The sequence below is a fragment of the Diachasma alloeum genome, unplaced genomic scaffold, assembly GCF_001412515.2.
Source record: "Diachasma alloeum isolate Michigan unplaced genomic scaffold, Dall2.0 Dall_scaffold_01127, whole genome shotgun sequence".
Lineage (NCBI taxonomy): Eukaryota > Metazoa > Arthropoda > Insecta > Hymenoptera > Braconidae > Diachasma > Diachasma alloeum.
In genome coordinates, this window is record NW_021681238.1 from 284,693 (window position 1) to 307,120 (window position 22,428).

The window sequence follows — 22,428 nt, forward strand, 5'->3', positions numbered from 1 at the left end:
ACGCTCCGGGAAAATTCCGTGACAGTTCCATAAAAATTCCTACAACCACATTTCGCTCCGGAATTACGGAAAAGATATGTTATTTTTATTGAATATTTCTCTCCGCGTTGGTGACAAAATCACTGCATTTCACAATTGTGAATCCCTAATAATTGGAAATAAGTTCTTCAAAAACAGTGGCAGGTATTGGAGATAAATTCACGAAAATCAGTGACATGTCCTGGGAAATCAATGACATGTTCCTGAAAAGCAAAACGTTTCGTGCTCTGTGTAGGTAGAAGTCATTACCCGCTCTGCGACACAGATACTGCTTACCACACTGATAGAGCAGATTAGTTATTGTTAACGAATGGGTTTTGGTTGGAGGTTAAGGTCTATTCGGTCTCACCAAATGTTCATTCGTTAATAGTTAACGAATGTATATTTGAGGAGCCTTGTTTGACTTGACTTTCGCCATTCAAGTGAACCATTCGTTAACTATTAACGAATATTCATTTGGTCATATTCAACTCTACCATTCGTTAATAGTTAACGAATCTCGTTTGGAATAAATGAATCATTCTATCAGTGCATATATTAGGTGTAATGAACCTTGCGGTCCAGAAAAGTTGACTGAATGAACAGATTTTGCTATCGATCCAGTCTGCGTTTCGACCCATGTGTGCGGGCTAATTTATTGCTAATTTATTGCTGTAACTTAAAATACACAGGTGCGGTCGATCAAAAAATTAACATTCATAGTGTCAATTGTCATTCAGATGAGGGGAATAAAGGAGATACAATCATCAAATCAAGCGAAATAATAATGTAGTAGCGAGTGGAAATCACTCCAGGTCAGTGTTCTTGTCAAAATCCATAGGTTACGTCAGCTTCTGTAGAAAAAAAACCGGAAGTAGTAAAATGCATGTTCCAGTGGGTACAGATAGCTGAACAGTAAAAATTAGAATCTAAATACCTGACTCGTAAAAATAAAAAACAAATAGTTTTGAACTGACAAAATTTTATAGTTGATCTTGATCTTGAGCCATTGATCATTTTTGGGGGATTAGTTTAATGTCAATTGTCATTCGAATGAGGAGAATAAAGGAGATGCAATTGTACCAAGCAAAATAATAATTGAGTAGCGAGTGGAAACCATTTTAGGTCAGAGTTTTTTTCAAAATCCACAGGTTACGTCAGCGCCTGTAAAAAAAATGAAAAACCGAAAGTAGTAAAATAAATGTTTCAGTGCGTACGGATACGTAAACAGTAACAAGCATACTCTTGATACTTGATTCGCAAAAATAAAAAACAAATGATTTCAAATTGACAAAATTTTATCGGTGATCTTGATTTTGAGCCATCGATCAATTTTTTGGGGTAACTTTTTAATGAATATGCTTTCATTGTAACGAATTAGAATTTTGATACTCGTCAAAAAAAAATGATAATCCAACGATACGTTAATGTACTGTAAGAGGAATGAAGATATTGTAAATGGGTAGTCCGTGAATTCATTAGATTATTATGGTATACAACCGGCTCCCAAATTGCGATATGCGGAATGCGGAAATCGAAGACGACGAGAAGCCGATTGAATCGCCATTCTAAAGTCTGGTTTACAGTCTTATGATATTTATGCGGCGCACGGTTGTCGTCACCTGTTTTATTGTCTGCTGGTAATGATCTATCCTGTGAATTACCGATAGTTTAGGTGTCTACTGTGCCAGTAGTAAATACGTCTTTAGTTTTTCTCTTACTTACTGGCGATCGATAACTGTCTCACGATCGATATTGTGGGAATCGGTGCCGATTTATCGATTCAGCGAGATAGTGGAGAAAGTTATGGAGAGATGGCCGTTTTTTACATTCCTCGATTCAAACATTTGAACAAAAAAATCGAATGAACTAACTGAAATCAACGATAATTGTTCAGAATAGATTTTTTAATATTGAAATATGATTTTTAATATAATTTTATTATTTTGTTTTAGTCTTCCAACTGATGTACTTATATTCTGATTCGTATTAATCATGGATTGAGCATCAACAGGAGAATGTAGGAAACAACAACAAAATTTAATGTATTCTATATTAAAAATTAAAAAAATCATCTCATAATTCCCATAAATAACAGTAAATCACCAGTTTCATCATAATCATTAATTATTTATTTATAAAATCGTGTTTATTAACAAATGCAGAGCGACAAGTCTCATCGCCGAATAAATAATAACAAAAGTGCCATCGAATAAACTGAGACGCAGTCCAATTAATTTATAATTACTCCACAAGTATAAATAATTACGCTACACCTCAATCAACGGAGGGAAGAAATTCAACTGTACAATAGCTTAAGTCGACAGAATGAATCCTCATGAAATGGCAGTGAAACTCATTCCAGATATCTCGCTCGCTGGGGTACATCAAGTATTTTGAATAATCTATCTGAAATTATTTGGCGTTCGTGTCTTTGGCCGAGCCCATCGCGTTCCAATGAGTTACGATCCTAGAAGTAGAAGACCAACAACATTACATTAGCCCCAAACAAGAGCATTAGCACTAATCGTTTATTTCGCCAATGATCCTTGAATTAGACTAATAACTACCTGAGCTACTTGATGACGATGAGGACGAGGAAACTGAGGGTGCACCGTAGGAATTGGCGGAGCTTCCGCTGCTGCTGCTCGGTGAGTAGTAGTTGTAAGCGAGACCCTGAGCATCACTGGGGGTCCATACTCTCGAGTAAGGACCATTACCATCCCACGTATTGATGGGTTCATATCCGGAAGTGGTAGTGGGCACTGGTGGGGCGCCGTAAGCACCGGCAGGAGCCGGTTCCATCGACATTCCTGATTTAATAATTAAAAGCGATGTCATAAACCCGATCTCCCCCAGTGAAAAACTCATAGTAATCATTTACAAGGTATAAAAACGTCAACGTACCCGTGGGAGGAGCCATGCCACCCTTCTTGAAGAACTGCAGTGCAACAAATGCGACGACCACCAGGAGTGCCACCTTCGACAGAATCAGTGCCTTCATCGCCTTCAGTCCAATGAGGGCAACAAAGATCGGCATCAGTGCCTTCATTTTAAGCTTTAGAAGCACCAAAAACGGCAGCAACAGCTTCTTCTTGAGGAGTCCCCTCGCCTGGCTGGTGGCAGCCTCGCTGTTCTTGAATTCGACATCAAGATCCGCGAGACTGCGGCTCGGTCTGTACTTCAGTTTAGCATCGACGAACGGCAGATCAATGCCGTAGTCGAAGCTCTTCAGGTACTTGACGCTCCTCACAACTAGCGCTTCGTCGACGGTCTCCAGCGACCGAGCTTCCGTTATTGTGCCCAATTTTTCGTCGAGATAACTGAGCACCTCATGCTTCAAACACGAGGACCACGAGTCGGCTCCGATGCACTCATTGAAGAATTTGGTGAGAAAGTCCTGTCTCGATGCCGACGCACAACATACAATTGCAGTGAGACAAATCACGTGGAACAAACGCATTTTTAGGGCTTCTCTTTGGTTGGTAAACTTAAATTTTATTGGCTCGGGGATCGACGATAATTCGACGTCGATCAAGTGTCTCCGTCCCGGTGGCACGCAATCGGCGATCGAACTGCTACTGACGGAGGAGTGGCCCGCCCCTTTTATTTAATTTCTACCGGTGGATCTATGTTATTCGGTCGTGCATGCCTCGAATTAACGATTCGAAGGAAAATTATTCAAATTTACATCGCACAGGGGGGCGACGATCCGTCAGTCGCACGGGTCTTTAGAAGCGATGCGTATATCTTTGGCTTATTGTACGTCGTGGCATGCGCCAACGGGAAACGGAACTTGTCCATGATGGTATGTGTTGTTTTAATGTGCTTCGTATATGCTAACGATCATGTTAATTCAGGGATTGTCATCTTCGTGGTGTACGTGCTGCTAATTAATTTTTTGTCAAATTTCACCGGGTACGGGGACTTGATTCGTGAATGGGGTGTGACGGGCGGGAAATCGGAATGCATTTCACTGTCAGTTTTCAAGGAATTTTTGGAGAGAGAGGGAATTGGGGGGAGGAGGAGCACATCGTGGAAACATTGCTGGGAAGTAATTTTGTTGAGAGACAAACGAAACTAGGAGGGTGAAGCAGCCGATGCTTAGAGTAATTCACTCCTTCTTGATGGGATAGTGAAGAGAAAAAAGTTTTAGGTTTTAGGGATCTATCCGTGATTTTTAGAAATAATTTCTTAATTTTTAGGAATTTATCACTAATTTTTAGGAAGCTCTCTTTTCCATTTTTGGGATTGTTGATAGTAACGAGAATCACTTCATGGGGTGAGAAAAATTGGATAAGAATTGCATAGAAAATCGTGACAAATTGAAACAAAATTTTTTTTCATTTTTAGGAAAGGTAATTTTGGAGCAAAATGTAATTCGATAAAAAATGCCTGTTTGAGGAGGTTATTTTACATCGAGTTCGCTCCACGATTACTTGACTTGTTCGGTAATTTGTCTCCAACTGTTTTCTCCGCGCAGTAATTTAAAATTTAGGGATAAAGTTCCTGAAATGTGGGACAGACTATGGTACTGGAAATTAGTACCAAAAACTCTTGATTTTTTTATTTCTCACCCGTCGGCAGGTGTGACCAACGGGTGGATGTGATATATTTTCTTTAAAACTGCCATTTTTCAATGTTTCCTAAAAAAGTTTGTGTTTTTTCCGTGAATAGCTATTACCGCCAAAACTGCGTCATTTTATCCTTTGAACAGAACAGAGACTGAAATAACTGAAATTCACAAAGCAAAAAAAAAATAATTTCTATGGATATTCGGATTTCTGAAAATTAGGAGCACCAATCGTGTTTCATAACAAAAATTGAAAAAATGCTTCCCTTTCACTAGTAGCGAGTAAGTAAACTACCGAATGGATCCAACCTGGAGCATGAGATTAAATAGGTGCGGGGGGTTGTAATATCTTTCTTATTCACTCCGATATATACTCTTTTTCACGGCCATTACATTTACCACATCATTCCCCATATCTCCAAATTTTTTCAATTTCTTTTTATCCTCTAGGGCGGTGGAATGTTGAATTTAATCATAACTCCACAAGAGCCTATGTAAAAGGTCCATTTTGTTTATTCACTTTCTCAATACCTGTGACTTATAAAATTTTGAAATTGTCACCAATGTTCACCGTGTGCTTGATACTATTAATGAAAAAAAAATTTTTTTAGTGAACATTGCAAATGTCATTTTTAAAGGACATATATGTCAGCCTTAAATAAAATCTCGGAGTAGGTATTTTGGTTTACCTTCGCTAGAATAAGATGAGCCCAATACCATTCATTGCAACGGAATGGATTGGTTAACCCCTCACGTAAGGGTTGATGCATGGTATCCACCCATGCGAATGCGAACGCTTGTTTCCAAAATAGATTATTTCTAAATCTATGAAGAATAACTTGATCAGAAAAACAACATTGGAAACCGGAATACTGTAGCTTCAATTAGATACCGGTTTCATAATTTTCCATTCATTGAAAATAATCGAATTCGAGTCGTATTAAGCACACTCTACGCTTGGTAGCAGAAGGCCCCCGTCCGTGAGGAGTAAATTTAACATTTATCTTCTTCCGGAGATGAATGAATCCAATGTCTTTTTGTTACCCAATTGATATTATGGAATTATAAAACCAGAACTGAATATTATTCAACACCTGTTTTACTTAATGAATCCCCTTCTTTTTCTGAATTCACCGTTTATTTTCTACAGCATTCTCCTGTGGCGGTAATCAGTTATGATGGATAAGATATTCATTCACTTGAGAATCTATCAATGTTGATGGTTTCAGCTGCATCGATTTTTTTAGATAGTCTGATTGAAGAGTCTTGGGCAAAATAAGCTGATGGAGGGGAGCTTCATTTCTTTGTTTGGCGGGACGGTTCATGAATCTGTCATCGATTTGTCGCGATGAGTGAGCAAGTGTGCTCCTGTAATGAACGGAACGTAGGTCCCATGAAATAACCGAAAAACGGTATGATTCGAGGTATGAAGAGGTTTAGGGGAATGAATTTCAACTAGACTGGATGAATATCATGTGAATTCAATGATATGTGTGGACTCACATTGAGGGCATCCTGTGCACTGTGAATAGACCAATTCATTTAATTTTTTCCCTTTCGTCTTCATCTGATTTTGTCTTACACTGATAATTTTAGTCCGTACGCCCGTGCAGGTCAAGCATCGATTATGAGGTCCCCGAGATAAATTGGATGTACTAATTGGATTGGTATTCAACGTTCCTGTTGGATTATATAGCTTCGTTATCTAAGAATCGATTTAATGAGATTATGCGTACAAAAACGAATCGACGTAGAGAGCGCCGGAGAGTTAATATAAACATAAACAATGACCCCTTGTTAGAAAGAACCGAGAGCTCTTTGTCGATAATTGACGATATTTTTTTGGTCTTTGTGAGCGGTATTTAGTCTGCTGGAGCAGTTCGTAGAGTACAGACGTTTTTCTTCCTCGTACGATTTTAATAAACAATAGTAATTAGACTCAAATTCACTGTGTTTTAAATAATTCAACTTCTCATTTCCAATAATTCCTTTGGCCGCTGCTTCCGAATCTTTTGGTTATCCAGCCGAAAAATTAATGGTTTAATTTTTATGAGTAATTTAATTATTTATAATCATTTTTGTCTTTTGTAGAATTTTGTAGGAATTTTCCACTAATACTTGGGAATAGATTCCTGAAAACCAGTGACACACTGAGAGAAAAATATAATTCTTCTGGCTATATTCCATCACCATCGAATTATAGTCAAAAAGTCCTCAACAATTTTTCATGGGTTACCCATTGCAACAATTTTATAGTTCTGCTCACGATAGACTTGTCGTGGTTACTTTTGAACTTTGGTTAGTTTAACTGTATGTTACTATAATGATATGTGCCGCATACGTAAATCACCAAAATGCCTCAACTATTTAATTATTGTAGATCGAACTTCAGATTTTTCTCTCAGTGCATGTCCCTGAAAATAAAAACTTTTTTTCTGATCGAACGAGTGTAACGATGACAGAAACAGATTGAATCTATCCACCAAGACCACGTGTGATTCAAACGTTAGTCGCGGGAGAGAAGAGTGATACAAACGCGACGACAGAGATAGTTTTCCATTGTCTTCTTACTACGAGTCATATTTACACTAGTTAACGGTAATTCATTTATTGTCCGGTGGCTCCGGATACCTTCGCTGCCACCAATTCATTTAGTCCACCGAGAACATTTTCACGGGTCGGGGAGCATAATTGAAACAACTCGAATTACGCTCTTCATTCAAATTACCGCCACTCTTCACCCACGAAAAAACGCTGCATATGTTATTTCCAGGTTAAATTACTCTACGCTTTCGTGAAGGAATAATCATCGAGTTCAACAAAAGGAGAGACGTCTGGTGTCCCACTGAAACGAATACTATTTGCTAAAATAATGTCTCTATATTCATTACCATAGACACCACTATTGTCTCAAAAATAAACACGAATGAGAATGAATGAAACATGAGGGTCAGAATCTCAATGCAAAGTGCGGAGAAAATATTGATTGAAGCCATAATATTCTAATAAATCGGTAAAAATTCAAACTGCTTGGCATGAGCAGCATAGCGGACATTACTATGAATTTTAAAAGTCGCGGGAAATTAGAGTGAGATTTCTCATGCATTAACGATCAATTATATATGTCTAACAACGAATAATTAGTGCAAAAAAAAATTGTGTATTATTTTTTTGCTCCGCACATGCTCAAAATGTTAAAAATAGTTCAGGGTCTCCAATTTTTGAGCTACAGACGTTTTTTTTTCAAAATTTTTGAAAAAGCGCACAATAACAACTATGAATTAATTTTTTGAAAGTTAACTCCTACGCAGATGAGTTTGTTTGTTCTGATGAATATAACAATTTGCGCCAATCATATAAAATAGGCAAAAACATTTTCCTTCAAATATTAAAAATATATTCTCGATGCTTTCAGAAACATTTTTTGGGTCATTTTTTACATGACTGGTGTAATTTTTGATTACACAAAAAATGAAACTAACTGTATAGGAGTCGAATTTCAAAAAAATAACTCGTCATTGTTATTGCACACATTTTTTCAAAAATTAAAAAAAAACCTCTGTAGCTCAAAAATTGGGGCCCCTGGAGTAATTCTAACATTTTAAGGGTCTACGGGGCAAACGAACAATAAGTAATTTATTTTTTTGCACTAATTATTCATTTTTAGAGGTATATAATCGACTTTCAATGTGTGAGAAATCACATTCCAACAGCCCGCGACTTTGAAAAGTCATAGTAGTCTCCCCTTCAGCTCATCGTGGGAGAACCTGTATTGAACCTGATACTCTCGAGGTCTATGAAAAACAATGAGTGTCGGACGAACAGTGGGCAGTTTGATGTTCCACTAAAACAACTACCGTCTTCTAAAATTATCTCTCCATATACATGACCCATGAACACCGTTGGTGTTTCAAAAATAAAAACGAAAGAGAACGCATAAAACATGACGGTCAGAACGCCATGCAAAGCCGGGACAAAATACTGATTGAAATGAAGATATTGTTACGTGTCCCCCTTCGAACCCTAATTCAATTGGCCACCATCTAAAGGAGCCCCTTGGTACAGTCCAACTCAATTTCCTTTTCCCTCAAGAAGCTAATTTCAGCCCACAGGTTTCAAAACAACAGAAATACAATTTTTCAAACGTAACAGAAATTTTATTCTGACTATAACGACTATCTTTTGGATAACATGAATATCAGTCTCTCTTTGGAGATCTGTTCGAAGTCGCATCCTCCTGAACGTCCTCTTCTAATTCGCTAGCGAAGTGGTAAAACAGTTTGAGTCGACTTATGCCCCCGTTGAGTTTTTGAGGAATATTTCGGAATCTAAGGGAGATAGCGAAATTTTCATAATTACATTTGTTATAGCTCTCAATTGGCTCTACAAAAAATATAAATAAGGGTGATAACAAAAATTTTGCTATCACCCTTAGATTCCCAGATATTCATTGAAAACTGGTCAATCGTCAAAATTTACTTGTACCGTTTTACCCCTTCGCTACAGAATTAATAAACCGCCCCAACCAATTTCATAATTGTGTCGTGTCCCTTTCTCCGCTGGATATCACAAAATTCATCTTGCATCCTGGAAGGATCTGTACTGTGCAGCCTGATACTCCCGTGGACAGCAATGAGTGTAGTACGAACAGACAGAATTTTGTTGTTCCAGTAAAACAATTACTGTTTTCTAAAATAATCTCTCTACATTCGTCATTGTAAACACCGCGATGGTCCCAAAAATGAATATTAAAGAGAATAAACAAACCATGAAGGTCAGAACGCCGTACAAAGCCATGACAAAATACCGATTGAAATCAAGATATTTGAATTGCAGTAATAATTTATTAAATAAAACACAGTCGGAAATTATTTTACAAAAGCATGTACCTAGTCAGAATATCGCGAGATTGAATGTTCTAATAAATTGACGACAACTTAAGCTGCTGGGGCATAAGCCGAATACGCCAAGTTCTGTGCACTCTGGAGAGGCTCGTCCTCCTGGAAGGACCTGTACTGTGCAGCCTGATACTCCCAGGGTCCATGAGCAGCAATGGGTGCAGCATGGCTGTCGGCGGCGATCTTCTTGCAGAGTTGGAAGATGGCAAGACCAACAGATACAACAAAACTGAAGAAGGAGAGCTGAAGTGCGTTCCAGGCCTTGAGACCGAGAACACCGATAGCGAGGGGGATGAGGGTCATCGCCTTCAGCAGGACGAACACGAGAATGGGGATGATGACCTTCTTCAGCTTGGACTTGCGGGCCTCCTCGACTGCTCGTCCTTGGCCGAATTTAACGTCGAAGGAGATTTGGTCGTCCGCAATGTTTCTTGCGCTGACTTTGACAGCGGACTCCAGAGGAAGCTTGAAGGTGACATCGTGAGAGACTAGGTAGTTCTGGACTGTGTCCAGGAAGGACGCCTCACTGCGGGCGGCGATCTCTTCGACAGGTTGCGAGTTGCGAGTGACTTCAACGCTGTCAGATACCTAAGCAGAGGAGAATTTAAAGGATTGGAGAAAAGTGATGTTTTGCTGGAATATTCGAAAGCTTTACCTTGAAGTTGTCCTTGCGGAAGATCTGATCCAACAGGTTGAGGACCTTGAACTTCATGCAGGACATCTCGTCATTCTTCTGGACGCACTCGCTCTTGGTCTGTTCCACAATCGAGTCCATATTGCTCCCCTTCCAACTCTCTGGCTTAGCCGGTTGAGCTCCAGCGAGGGCCAAGATTGCCATGCACACCACAAAGTACTTCATGATTTATCAGACGAGTGATCAAATTCCCCACTGGGCTTGGCGTGTCTCGTTGCTGAAGGCGACGATAATTGAAGAAGTTACTTCCACAACTGATGACTGCTCATCGGCTCATGTGTCTATTTATACGGGCGCCTCTTCTTCACTCGTACATCGGCAGTTTGATATCCCCTACCTCCGTTCAACCGGACGAATTTTCTTTTCGTTCAGTATGGTCTTCGATTATCGAGGTCTCGAGCCTCTCGTGGGGTGACTACTGATGAGGAAATTTGTCGAGGTATGAGGCACCATGTGCTGTGATGGTCTCGTGTGACAACCCTACTCCAGCGAGACTCAGACGTGCGGTTGGGAATGGATAACGATGAGGGAGAAATTAGAATCCACGTTGGAATTTTTTATGGGGCAACGGGACTCGACCGAATTATTTCGTGTTTCGTTAATTTGGCTGAGTATTCAAAAATTTTTGTTTTGTTTGGAAATTCGAGGCGGCAAAATCGGTTCACTGAGACGAAATTTCTGAAAAAATTCATGTACTAAGCGCTATACACCAGTCCCAATCAGGGGTGGCCGTCAGTCTTCCGATTCTTCAATATGAAAAGAATTTTCGACTTACATTGATTAAGATTAGAATATACTAATCGAAATTAAAAAATAGTAAACTAATTGACAATCCGAATTTTCAACTAATGACGAATTACATATTTTATAATCTGTAACTGTAATTTTTTTGTTGAGCAAATAATACTAAATTTGTTATAAAGGATCTTTGATTATCCAAATAATCGTCGATCTTCCCAACTGAATTACTGATTAATAAATAATCCGGAAATTGAATATTTAAATTGATAATTACTTCAATAATTAAAGTTTAAGAGTGATATTAATGAATTAATTACCAAGTAATTAATTCATTAATATCACTTAATTACTAAATAATTAATTAAAATATCACTAAATTACTAAATAATTAATTACTTAGTAATTTAACGGTAATTATAATTTATGGATATGGCTATATCTGGTCACAATCTCCACACTTGGAAAAATCATGGTGCCGAGAATAGTTTTTCGGGTGCTGAATGATAATTTTTCTGGTGCTATCACATGAATTTTTTTAGAAAATTTTTCTCAGTATGTAAATGATGAGGCGGTGATCAACCCCGCCACGAAGAGAAAAATCGGTTGAAAATTAACTTTCGATTTTAGTAGTGCAACGAGCTGGTAGCACATACGGAAAGAAATATTCAATAAAAATTACGTATCTTTTCCGTAATTCCAGAGCGAAATGTGGTTGTAGGAAATTGTAAGAAACTGTCACGGCATTTTTCTGGAGCGTTCCGTAATTTTTATCTGAATCTCCTGTGAAAAATTACGATACCGTCATTTAAATTTTCTGAGTCGACTCCGTAATCGGTGAGTGAATTGTGAGTTCCGTAATTTTTACTGAACGTTTCTCTCCGTGCAGGAGTTTCTTGCAAAATTTGAATGAAGAATGCAATAACTCTAGTGAAAATTCTTATAATTCAAACTTGTATCCCCGATGACAGTTTCGGATTAACTGCGATTCAGTTTTGGATATTTTTCATTCACAAATTTTTCAATCAAATGGTGTAAGAATTTCTTTTTTAATTCATAAATAACTAGAATCAACTCAATAGTATTCAGCAACATATTCGTACTTTTTCGAGCATGTATTGAGAAAATAAATGGAAGTAAATCTTTGTTCGCCGCAAAGATATCCCACATGTTGATTTTTGAAATCCAATTCTTCAACGTGTCTCTTTAACAAAATGGAAACCGATATAAAACAAAAATGGATCATGAAATTATCAATTCTCACAGTATTAAAAATTTTTGACTGCAATTTCTGGCATACTCCCTGAAAATTTCGATCACATTATCGTTCCAGTGAAATTTCGCGGAATTTCTTCATTAAAATTTCAAGATTTTATGGAAAAATCAATGGAAACTGTTCATTCGAGGTCAACTATTCCCTGAAAATTAATATAAATCAAAAACATTCAGAAAAACATATTCTTCAATTTTCGATTAATTTAAAATTCTCCGTAATTTGGTGCCGAATATCCATGTTTTCATGGAATTCTCGTCTTTCAGCACCTCAATAATTTGGGATTTAATTGAGTTCTCAGTGAAATCTGAAATTTCATGATTTTTTTCTCCTTAAATCGAATTCGATGTCACTTTCCTGAAAAATACTAGACAACTTTCCACATCGAAGAAAGAATTTAGTTGCTATTAACGAGGCTTCTTAACTACTAACGTCAGTCGTTAAGAAGCTTCTTCCAATTTTTCTATCAGAGCATGAAATTCAATTTTTTTTCAAATACTGCAACAATGTTCAATATTTTTTAATTCTCGAAATTCTAGAACCACTTCAAGTAAAAATTCCACGGAAGTATTCTAGTTTTTCCGAGATCTAGTAAAAATCTATCTAATCTAAATCTAAAAATCTATTTTTCCGAGATCTAGTAAAAAAAGGCCAACAATTACTAAACGTATAATCTCCGCGATACAGTAACCATTAGATTATCTTTTGAAGACGAGAAAAATCTCAGTTCCATGGAATCTACTAGTTATCTTAGACTGGATCTACCAATTGTTCCACTGGATCTCTAAACGATTCACTCATTGAATTGTAATAAATTTTTCTCATCCGAGAAGTCAATGCCTTTCAAATAGCCCCCACGAATTCTCTCCCAGAATGATTAACTTGCATGACCCTATCATATTTGACACCTATTTACCAAACAACTCCTCATTCTCATTCACCCTCTTAATGTTTGTATTCAGTTCCTGAAAAAACTTTCTTAGCATAATCAATTGCTCCACTTATCCACATAAAACTCCCATTAAATATCCAATTCCAAGTGTCACGTCACGTGTATTCATAAGCGGAAGCAAATTCCGTTCCACTCTCTCAAAAGGTCTACCCTTTTTCCCGACATTGGTATGCCACAGATCATAAATTCAATGCACGATTGTCACCGCTGCTTTCAGCCCAATGTCTACCAGTGAAACCGTTAATGCCTTCTTCTGGATTAATTTACCCCTTGTTAGACACAATTATCGACCTTGTCTATGACTCTAATCGTAGTGTATGCGAATCTCGTTCGGAATTTCAAGCGCGAGAATACGTGATGACTGATCAGGTGAATACCATCGCTTATCCACAACTGCTTTCATTTCTCTCAGTGATTGTACCAATAGCTTGGAATTAATCTGAGTCGTATATTAGCATAACTATTCGGGTTAGATGCATGTCAACGTTGTTGTTGTATTCTCCCTTGTTGTGAAGTCGAGGAATTTCTAGTTTCTCGGCGTCTACATGAGATGCATTGGGAATCAACGAAAGTTTCACGGTCATGGGCAGACTCGGAAATTAATGAAAATTAGGTAACCGGGTATTCGGATCAGTAGTAGAAAATTTCCGTTTCTTTCACATGTAAATATTTTATTCAAATTTCGACCACAAAAATGAGGCGACTGATTATTTGGTATTCGCATCACATATCGATTACTTTCGATAGATTAGGAATTTCAATTTAAGTATTTGTTTTGCTTTATTAATTGAATTACGATCAATCCTTATAATCGAATTCGATTCTTAACGAGGTTTACGTGAGAAATAACTCCAAATGACTTGACGAAAATTTATTAACATTTATTTATCTAACATTCATACAATAATTTATTAGGCGACAATAAATATTAAAAGCGAAATTCAGAGGTCGTTGGGTATTTTTGGTTTCGTCTATTTTCGGTACGCGCGGTAGGGTCCATTGGGTGCAGTGTCCCAGTGCGGAGCGGCGTGCTCAACGGGGGGATGCCCGTAGTGTACGACTTCGTAAGCAACCTTGGGCTTGGTGAGTTTGAAGATGAGCATGGCTCCACTGAGGACCATGGAGAGAAGACCAAGTGTGAGGGCCTTCCACGTCTTGAGGGCGATGAGGGCAAGAGCCAGGGGAACCAGCGCCGTCGCCTTGAACTTCAGTCCCAGGAGGAAGGGAATCATGACTTTCTTTACGAATCCACGGCCTGCAAGATCAATCATCAATTAATTATTACGTCAATGTCTGATGGACACAGTTTACTTAATTATACAGTTTAAACACACGCACCCTGTCCATTCGAGACGTCTGAGAGAGGAATGCTCAAGCTCTTTGGTACAGAGTCCACCAGAGATCTCGGAACGATGTTCGACCCGGCAATAGCTTCTGGAAGTTTGGCTTCGAGTTTGTGACTAGCGAGGTAGGCGTCGAGCTTCTCCAGCATCAGTGAACGAAGGAGTTCTTTCCTATCTGGATCGACTCCCTCGTACTGCGAGTAGTCTTCGTTCTCGAAAGACATCTCCCTGGCGCGAACCACAGCGAGGTCCTCAGTAATGGACACCCTCTCCTGTTTGATCACATCGCTCAAGTAAGCCAGGACCTTTGGCTTCACGCACGACAGCATCGACTCACTGTCCACACACCTGTCGAGAAAAAGATGATTGAGTTGATGTCATTGATCCCCAATTGACGATCGCTGAGCAATCGGGGGTTGTTATTACCTGTAGTAAATCTTCTGAAGCACTTCGGCTGTTGTACTGATCTCTTGAGCACTCACGCTCATTGCCAGAAGGGCCATTGACGCCACTATCAGGAACCTCATGATGGCTACGTTCGATCGATTTGCCTGGCCAAACACCGAATGCTCACTTGTACCTCGACTACTCGGTTTTATAGCCGATGGACGCTACGTACGTGCTTTGCATCTTCATCAGGGTACGTGATACTGACGGGTATGAAAGCAGAAAGCACCTTTATCTAGGGTGACAATGCTCGGAAGAATTTTTGTCATTCGTAATTTACTCTAGATTCCACAGTTTTTCGAACAGGTTTCATAATTTGAGATGTAATCTGAATGCAACTTGGAGAAATGCTTGAGATTCTTGAACTCGGAGGCAAAAGTTTGTGAGGGGAAAAGCCAGAAAATGAAAACAAAAACGTGACTTGAACTTTTACTTTTCAGAATGGACACAAAATTTCACTTGTGGCTCACTTGCGGTAATTGTGGGTCCTTTCTCTTGCTGCATTTTGTTTTTTATTTTTATGGGATCTGTGAAAGCCTTGGTCATGACCCTTCGGTTTAGCAGGAGACCAAGTGTTATGACTAATTTCGAATGAATCCGGAACTTGGAACCACTAGTATATTTGAATGTGCAATCTAATAGTATTTACTCGAAGTCTGTTATTATCTTCATTTGTAATATTTTTCTTTCATTTTTTTTTACTATCATTGTCGGCTTTTGGGTGTTGGTCTTCATTAATCCACGTATGAAGAAGTTTAAAAATTACAAACTAGCGAATTTTACACGGGGAAAAAAATATTCTCAAATCTGGTATATACTAATATTCCGGAATTCGGGATATTTTATTCTCGATTCCGGAAACATCCCCAGGGGTTTGCAGATTTTTCAGACGATGAAGAGACATTTCGAACATGGCAATTCAATAAGAAATTTCCCTGAAATCTTAAGGAAATGAAAATTCAAGGATATCTTTGTCTGATTTTTCCTCATTTCCATTCATTTTCGTGGAACAATTCAATTGAAATTTACAATTTCCATGTAATTTTCGGATTTGGACTTTTCGAAAATCATGAATTTTCAATGACAAAATTCCCTGAAATTTCAGTGAAACTGACACTTGTTGGATATTTGAAGCCTAAAATCCGAGAAATTCAAGTAAAATTTTTTAACAGTGTATTTAGAAGGAGGAAAACTCAATTTTCTGTATTTTCAAACGGAGAAAAATATCTGCACCCCAAATATTCAGAACGACTAAAAGTTTGTTATCGGAAATTGACTCACGACCTTCATTCTCGAAAACGATTCACTCTCTGAAAAATCGGCATATTCCTGGGGATGTCTCCGTAATCAAGAATAAAATACCCCGGATTCCAGAATATAATATACCGAATTCCGAAATATTATTCCCGATTCCAGAATATACACGTAATATACAGGATTGGCTGAAGGTCCCCGAGCGATGGCTGAAGGCCCCCCGGGCGATGGCCAGTTGCAAGTTCCTCGCAACTTACAACAAATGCCGTTAAAAATAAAAAATAAAAAATACCGAGTTCTGGTAGTGTAGGAGTCTAATTTTAAAAAACTAACTCGTAATTGCTACTGCACACTTTTTTCAAAAAAATTGAAAAAAAAGTCTCTGTAACCCACTTCAAACGTCTGCGAGGTAAACAAACAATAAAAAATCAGGCCCGGTCGCGCGCTTCGCGCGCTCCCTCTTTACGGTATGACCGGTAGGGGTTGGTGGAATTGGATGTGATCCAGTACGGGTCGCACCAATAACTTCCCGACCATTTGTTTTTTCTTTCATTAATTTTATTTTATTATGTATTTATTCAATCTTTTTCTCACATTTCTCCGAGGAAATACCCATAGAAGACAAGAAAATCCGTGCGCGTGCTCGCACTCACACACACTCCCATGCACACACATCGCCGTATTCCGCATCGAGAAAAGATGTAATTTATCAGAAAAGTAAAATTGTTTCTTGAATGTATATCGATTTCGAAAAAAGCTAGTGAACTGCTGATTAAATGTCTTCCAGTATTCCATGATTTGTGCGTTATATCAAGATTCATCGTTTCTAACAAAAAAAACTTGAAATCGCATCGTTATGCACGGAGAAATGGTCTCGTTTACAAAAAAACGCTAATTTTCGACTTTTTTCCAAATGTTTTTTGGAAAAAACTGGAGAAACGCTGAGACGATCGTCTCCATAATCTAATCAGGTTCAAGTCACATGAAAATACAGCGATTAAAAAAAAAAAGTCAAATCGCATCGTTTGTTCAGGAGGAATCGTGGCACAAAATTTTTGTCACAGACGTACGCACACACATACACACATCCACACATACAGACAGGTACCTGAAAAGGGTCAGAAGTGGTTCCAAAGGTCATGAAACGTGGAGAAATGCTTAAATTTCCACATTCGATTTTCGAGGTCATTACAATAACTTCCTCCCTTCGGGTCGGGAAGTTAACAATTAATTTTTTGCACTAATTATTTGTTTTTATACCTATATAATCGATCTTCAATGCATGATAAGTCATTAATCTCATAGTAGTCTCTCCTTAATTCATATTCAGTAAGAGACTATTTTTACGATTTCAAGTCAATGATCACACATTTGTGGTAATCACCGACAGTAATCGACGAAATCATTTGTAATCATGTAATCCCATTCTGCGTTGGTAATCACGGTAACCACATAGACAATAGTAATCAGTGTAATCAGTCCCATAATCCTGGATAATCGATAACACTTTGTCATCGCAGTGTCACCCAATTCATTTGCGAATAGCCCCTCGATTGTTCCCGTTAGCCAGTCAATCGCAATTAAAGAAAATCCACGCGGTGCGGTATTTTCCTCATATGATGACCAATCGTAATATACTAAGTATTTTATGGAGCATCGAATGAAGAAAATAGAGACCGAATGTCGTCGGGTCGATGGCTGTCCGCGTCGTATAATGAATAATTAAACCCCCAGTAAGGTGCGTGAGCTCCTAGCGGTATACGACGTAAACTGGTAAGCAGGTTATTGCTCAGAATGTCTGTGATTAAAGAGCTCGTTGAGGTTCTTTAAAATCATCTGACATCCTTCACCAAATTAGTACCATGTGATACGTTATTATCAACACTTGAAGCATAACAAAATAAAAAGGAAGTGTGGCTTACATAATCATGAGTTCTACTATCTTAATTCTAGCTTGAATGAGACCAGTTCGCAGCTGTGTTTACAACTGCACACACGTGTGACGGAAATAATATCATCATAATTAATTAAAATACAGTAGAGAAATTGTACCAAAAAATTGTATAGTCCTTATTTTGATTTTTTTATTAACGTATCGATCAACAATCATAAAATACATCCTTTTTTACATTTTTTAAACACCTAAGCTCCTTACGATCTTTGGGTATGGCACCCCGAGTACGTAATAATAAATAAGTCACAATAAATTAAATAATGACGACCTTATGTCCTAGAATAAATACATTAATTACTTTCACACAATATAAATAATGAATGGACATTTGACATTGATCCGCATACACCCTAACATGAACAGAAGTAGAATGTACACCCAGACTCATTATTTTTTCATAAGTATTTTACACATCATTGTCTGCTGCGCGAAATGTTTTTTCTTACTAACTTAAGTATCCGTCAAACTCTGCGTAGTTTTCATCCACGCATATCGTGAACTGATCTTCCCCCATACAATTATTACATAATAGTATAAATGATAAGTTAACATCCTCAATTTGAGGAAAACACAATCGCCCAATATTGTTAACTGCTCCGAGATTCAATATCAAATCAATTCCCCCAAATTTCATTACTCACCAGCTGCAATAAGTTGCTGACACTCGTACAAACGATAAAATGGGAAACAATAATTACATTGAGCTATTACGTTACGACTATACATTTTAGCAACATTAGCAGCGCCACATTGAGTAATAAAATTCGCTGTGTCTTCAGAGCGACTCCTAGTACCGTTACAAATGACATCGACGGGGTACAGATCTCCAAAGGGAATGACAAAACACCGCATTTCTTAATTATACTGTTGATTGTTCATTGAGGTGAGTTCATGTTAAATTACCTACTCTATTCCATATTTATTGACAAGTATAGTTTTTGAAACAATCACCGCCTTCCTGTCCGAAGCTGGCAGCGCTGATGTACTTGTGGAAGGTTTGACTCGCTTTAGTTCCGCTACGCTTCAGCTCCCGTGGATCCCTGGAGGAAAATCAGAGAACATTTATTGCATTGATAAATTGGCGGAAAACTGGTGCTAAAAAAACGCGCGACAAAAACATTAGTCTGAAAGTACAAACGAGGTTGAGCTGGCCCACAAAATGGCTGTTAATGCAGAAGAGCATAAAATGTTTTTATCCAAAAAGACATTCAACTAGGAATGAAACGAGCAGGAGAAATGTTAATGTCAATAGAGAGGGAAGAGCGTTGCGACGAAAATAAGAACGGAAGAAGCTCAAACATGCCGGCACAATGACCCGATTGTCGTAATTCGGTGCGCTCGGCCACTGGCCACCTTTCCCTTATGATCCAGAACGATTGTACCTCTCGAGCTCACCCACAAAACGTTTAACACGTACCGCAGTGTGTTTACCCGTATGGCGTTAGCCTAATGGTTACAAACTGTTATTCATTAGTGTCTGGTTCATTCACGTACCTTGACAGTATGTTGGAGACAAGATTGCTGTGCGGTGAATAGAGGGAGGGATTCTTGTACATGTTGCAGATGAGCCTCTCCCTGCAGGACTCGTCGAGGACTCCCCCTTGTGTGAATATTTCCTCGAGCCTCTGCAGAATTGGCCCGTAAAAGGTGTCATCTTGGGGAACGAGGTTGTTGGCTTGACCAAGTGAAGACGATGGATTCTTGGTAATTATCTGTTGAGTCACCCGTTGCGTCTGTGTTACAGAGGTTGGCTGGACATAAACGGGATTGACCGGCATTGCGCTTGTTTTTGAGATGGACGGGGAGCCACTTATGGGGGTCTGGTGGAGGAATGAATTGGCCATTTGAACTTGTGGAAAAGACGAGGTGGATAACTGTGAGGACACACGACGCTGCAATTTCTGGTCGTCGAGGTAGCCGTTGTAAGCCAACACTTGTCCGTGGGATGCGTAGTTTATTGGTTTCTCTTGGTAGGACAACACATTCGGTTTCACAGGTGGGGGATATTGAGGGGAGGTGTAACTGGGGGCATAGGAGGCTGGTGGAAGCGACGGGGGCAGTGGTGCAGCTGGTCGAACACCCGGATCGTCGTACGGCTCGCTGAACGAATCGATTCCCCATTCCTTCAACTCCTCCATGTCCTTTCGCAATTGAATGTGCGGGTGGGCGTAATCGTAACCATCAAACTCCTCTTCGTGATGTGGATGATGGTCGAAGAAGGACGGTACTGCTGCTGGTACTGGCACAGGAACTGGAACGTGATGATGATGATGGGCAATCTGAAAGAGAAAACGTGTCGTGAGTGAAGCCAATTGGATGATTAATCCTGTTCATTGATTTGATGATACCTGGTGATGATGGTGGTGGTGGTATTTTGAATGGGAGCTGTAGTAGCTCGAGCAGAGCTTGAAGACGTGGGCGAAGGCCGGGAAGAAGAATAAGAGAAGTTTCAGGAAGATTTTTTTCGCTACGCCAACGCCGAAGAGGAATGGTATGATAAACATGAACTTGACCTTGATCAACTTGATTATTAGGATCAGCGCTAGGAAGCTCATCAGTAACCGGTTCTGGATGAATTTTCCTGCATGAAAAATAGTGACATTAGTATCGTATAATTAGTAATCAATTGCATCTAAGTATGAGAATTTTTCTCACGGATTTTCTTGAAGAACAGTCGTCCCTGGTCCTCGACAGCTGTCTGCCCAAAATCAATCCTAACGAGTGCGCCATTCTCATCGATCTCACGTGGACTTATCTTGATTCTCGAATTTTCGAAGAAAAATTCGGGCAATTGAAGCTCGTAATCCCTCGTTGCCAAGAACTTAACTGTTTTATCTCTCAATGCCGATGTGATTTCCTCAAGTGGGCTCATTTTTTCCACATACAGGTTCTCATTCGGGTCACTGGCCTTCCGATCATGTTTTTGATCTCTTCCCCTTCTCCCAGTGTCCACAATATTCTCGGCAACATCGTCCTGGTAATTTTTCGTACAAGCTTCGTAATCAAGATTATTTCTCCTGAGCATTAATCCACTGAAGACTGTGATATTGTCACGTTCCACAAACGTATTATCAAGGTATGAATATGCATTTTTCTGAAGACAGGAGAATGACACTGCGCCCCGACAGTCCTTCAAGATGCCACTCCATAATTCATTACCCGCAGCGCCTGCCGTTAGATTTCCAATGGCAAAATATTTCGCGTAACCAGTGATTTTCGAAAAACTCGGAAAACTGAAGAAATTTGCACTTCCAATTGTAATCGCAAATGCCGAGAAAACGAGTGTTCTCGGAAACATCATCGTACCTCAATTTCAATAATAACTTGAATAACGACTCACAATGTCAAGGATTCAACGACCTTCTCACAACTATTTTATGTATTCTGTCCCAACCGCGCGTGTACCCGTTTCTCTTCCTCCTCCACAGCTATCACCTGTCCCTCTTCAACCAATATTACTATATTCCCCACTTCTCAAATCACAAAATTCCACCGAAAACCCCCGAAAGCCGTTTTATTAACGTCATAGACGCGCACGAGGGCCCAGGCAATCCCGTGTTCGCCTATCCCACTTACAGCGGTCGTTCCCGTGTCTCATTTCTGACCCTAATGAACCGTCCCCGCGACCTCTTACGCCACCGATACTTTCAAACATTCATTCACGCCCACGTAACCATCACCCCGATACACCTCACGCAACGAGTATCACTTCCTCTCTTCAATTTTTCAATGAAAAATAAACAAAACCGTTGGAACAATCATTCGTTGAAAATCAGAGATAATCTGGAGACGCGTTCACCACGATCTCTCGTTTAAAACTAACCTGGTACCACTCTGGTCTCCCCGGTTTCGATTCTCGCCGGCTCCAAGTGTGTCAAAGGCCCTCCTACTCCGGCGCAACCGAACCCCGTGGAAGGTCATTATCTTGGACTGCAGTCTAGAAGAGTGAACGGATTTCGAGTCATGCCGAGAATTTATCCGACTCCCAAAACCCTTTCGTTGATAATCATGAGCGGGAGTTTAGACAAGGTTTCGATTTGCGACTGAAACGGCATCTTGGGGGATGGGTATGCTACAAAGCAAGGTCGTTGGTTCCTTCTGGCTGCGCATCGCTTCCCTACAGACCCAGATGTTGCTCTGGACCGTTGCAACGTGCCAGCTCGATACGATGAACACGTGAGTCGAAGCCATCGAGAGGTGAGTGGGATATCATAGTCCATCACCGGAAATCATTATGTCGGGGGTATCTGGTTCAGGTGGACCTTAAGGAGAGGGGGGGGGGGG

At 39.4% G+C, this 22,428-nt stretch overlaps 4 protein-coding genes across 4 annotated transcripts; all 4 read right to left on the reverse strand.

Moving 5' to 3' along the window:
• Positions 1–2,577: 2,577 nt before the first annotated feature.
• Positions 2,578–3,481, reverse strand: LOC107045913. Its single transcript, XM_015268320.1, has 2 exons — positions 2,926–3,481; positions 2,578–2,831 (listed from the first exon to the last, which is right to left on the reverse strand). The coding sequence occupies exons 1-2, from the start codon at positions 3,479–3,481 to the stop codon at positions 2,578–2,580; spliced, it is 810 nt and encodes a 269-aa protein (XP_015123806.1).
• Positions 3,482–9,528: 6,047 nt separating this feature from the next.
• LOC107045910 lies at positions 9,529–10,348 on the reverse strand. Its single transcript, XM_015268316.1, has 2 exons — positions 10,145–10,348; positions 9,529–10,077 (listed from the first exon to the last, which is right to left on the reverse strand). The coding sequence occupies exons 1-2, from the start codon at positions 10,346–10,348 to the stop codon at positions 9,529–9,531; spliced, it is 753 nt and encodes a 250-aa protein (XP_015123802.1).
• Positions 10,349–14,117: 3,769 nt separating this feature from the next.
• On the reverse strand, positions 14,118–15,016 carry LOC107045914. Its single transcript, XM_015268321.1, has 3 exons — positions 14,916–15,016; positions 14,485–14,837; positions 14,118–14,401 (listed from the first exon to the last, which is right to left on the reverse strand). The coding sequence occupies exons 1-3, from the start codon at positions 15,014–15,016 to the stop codon at positions 14,118–14,120; spliced, it is 738 nt and encodes a 245-aa protein (XP_015123807.1).
• Positions 15,017–19,063: 4,047 nt separating this feature from the next.
• Positions 19,064–21,445, reverse strand: LOC107045911. Its single transcript, XM_015268317.1, has 4 exons — positions 20,800–21,445; positions 20,493–20,725; positions 19,639–20,423; positions 19,064–19,184 (listed from the first exon to the last, which is right to left on the reverse strand). Exons 1-4 carry the CDS (start codon positions 21,443–21,445, stop codon positions 19,064–19,066), a joined length of 1,785 nt encoding a protein of 594 aa, XP_015123803.1.
• Between the last annotated feature and the right edge of the window lie 983 nt (positions 21,446–22,428).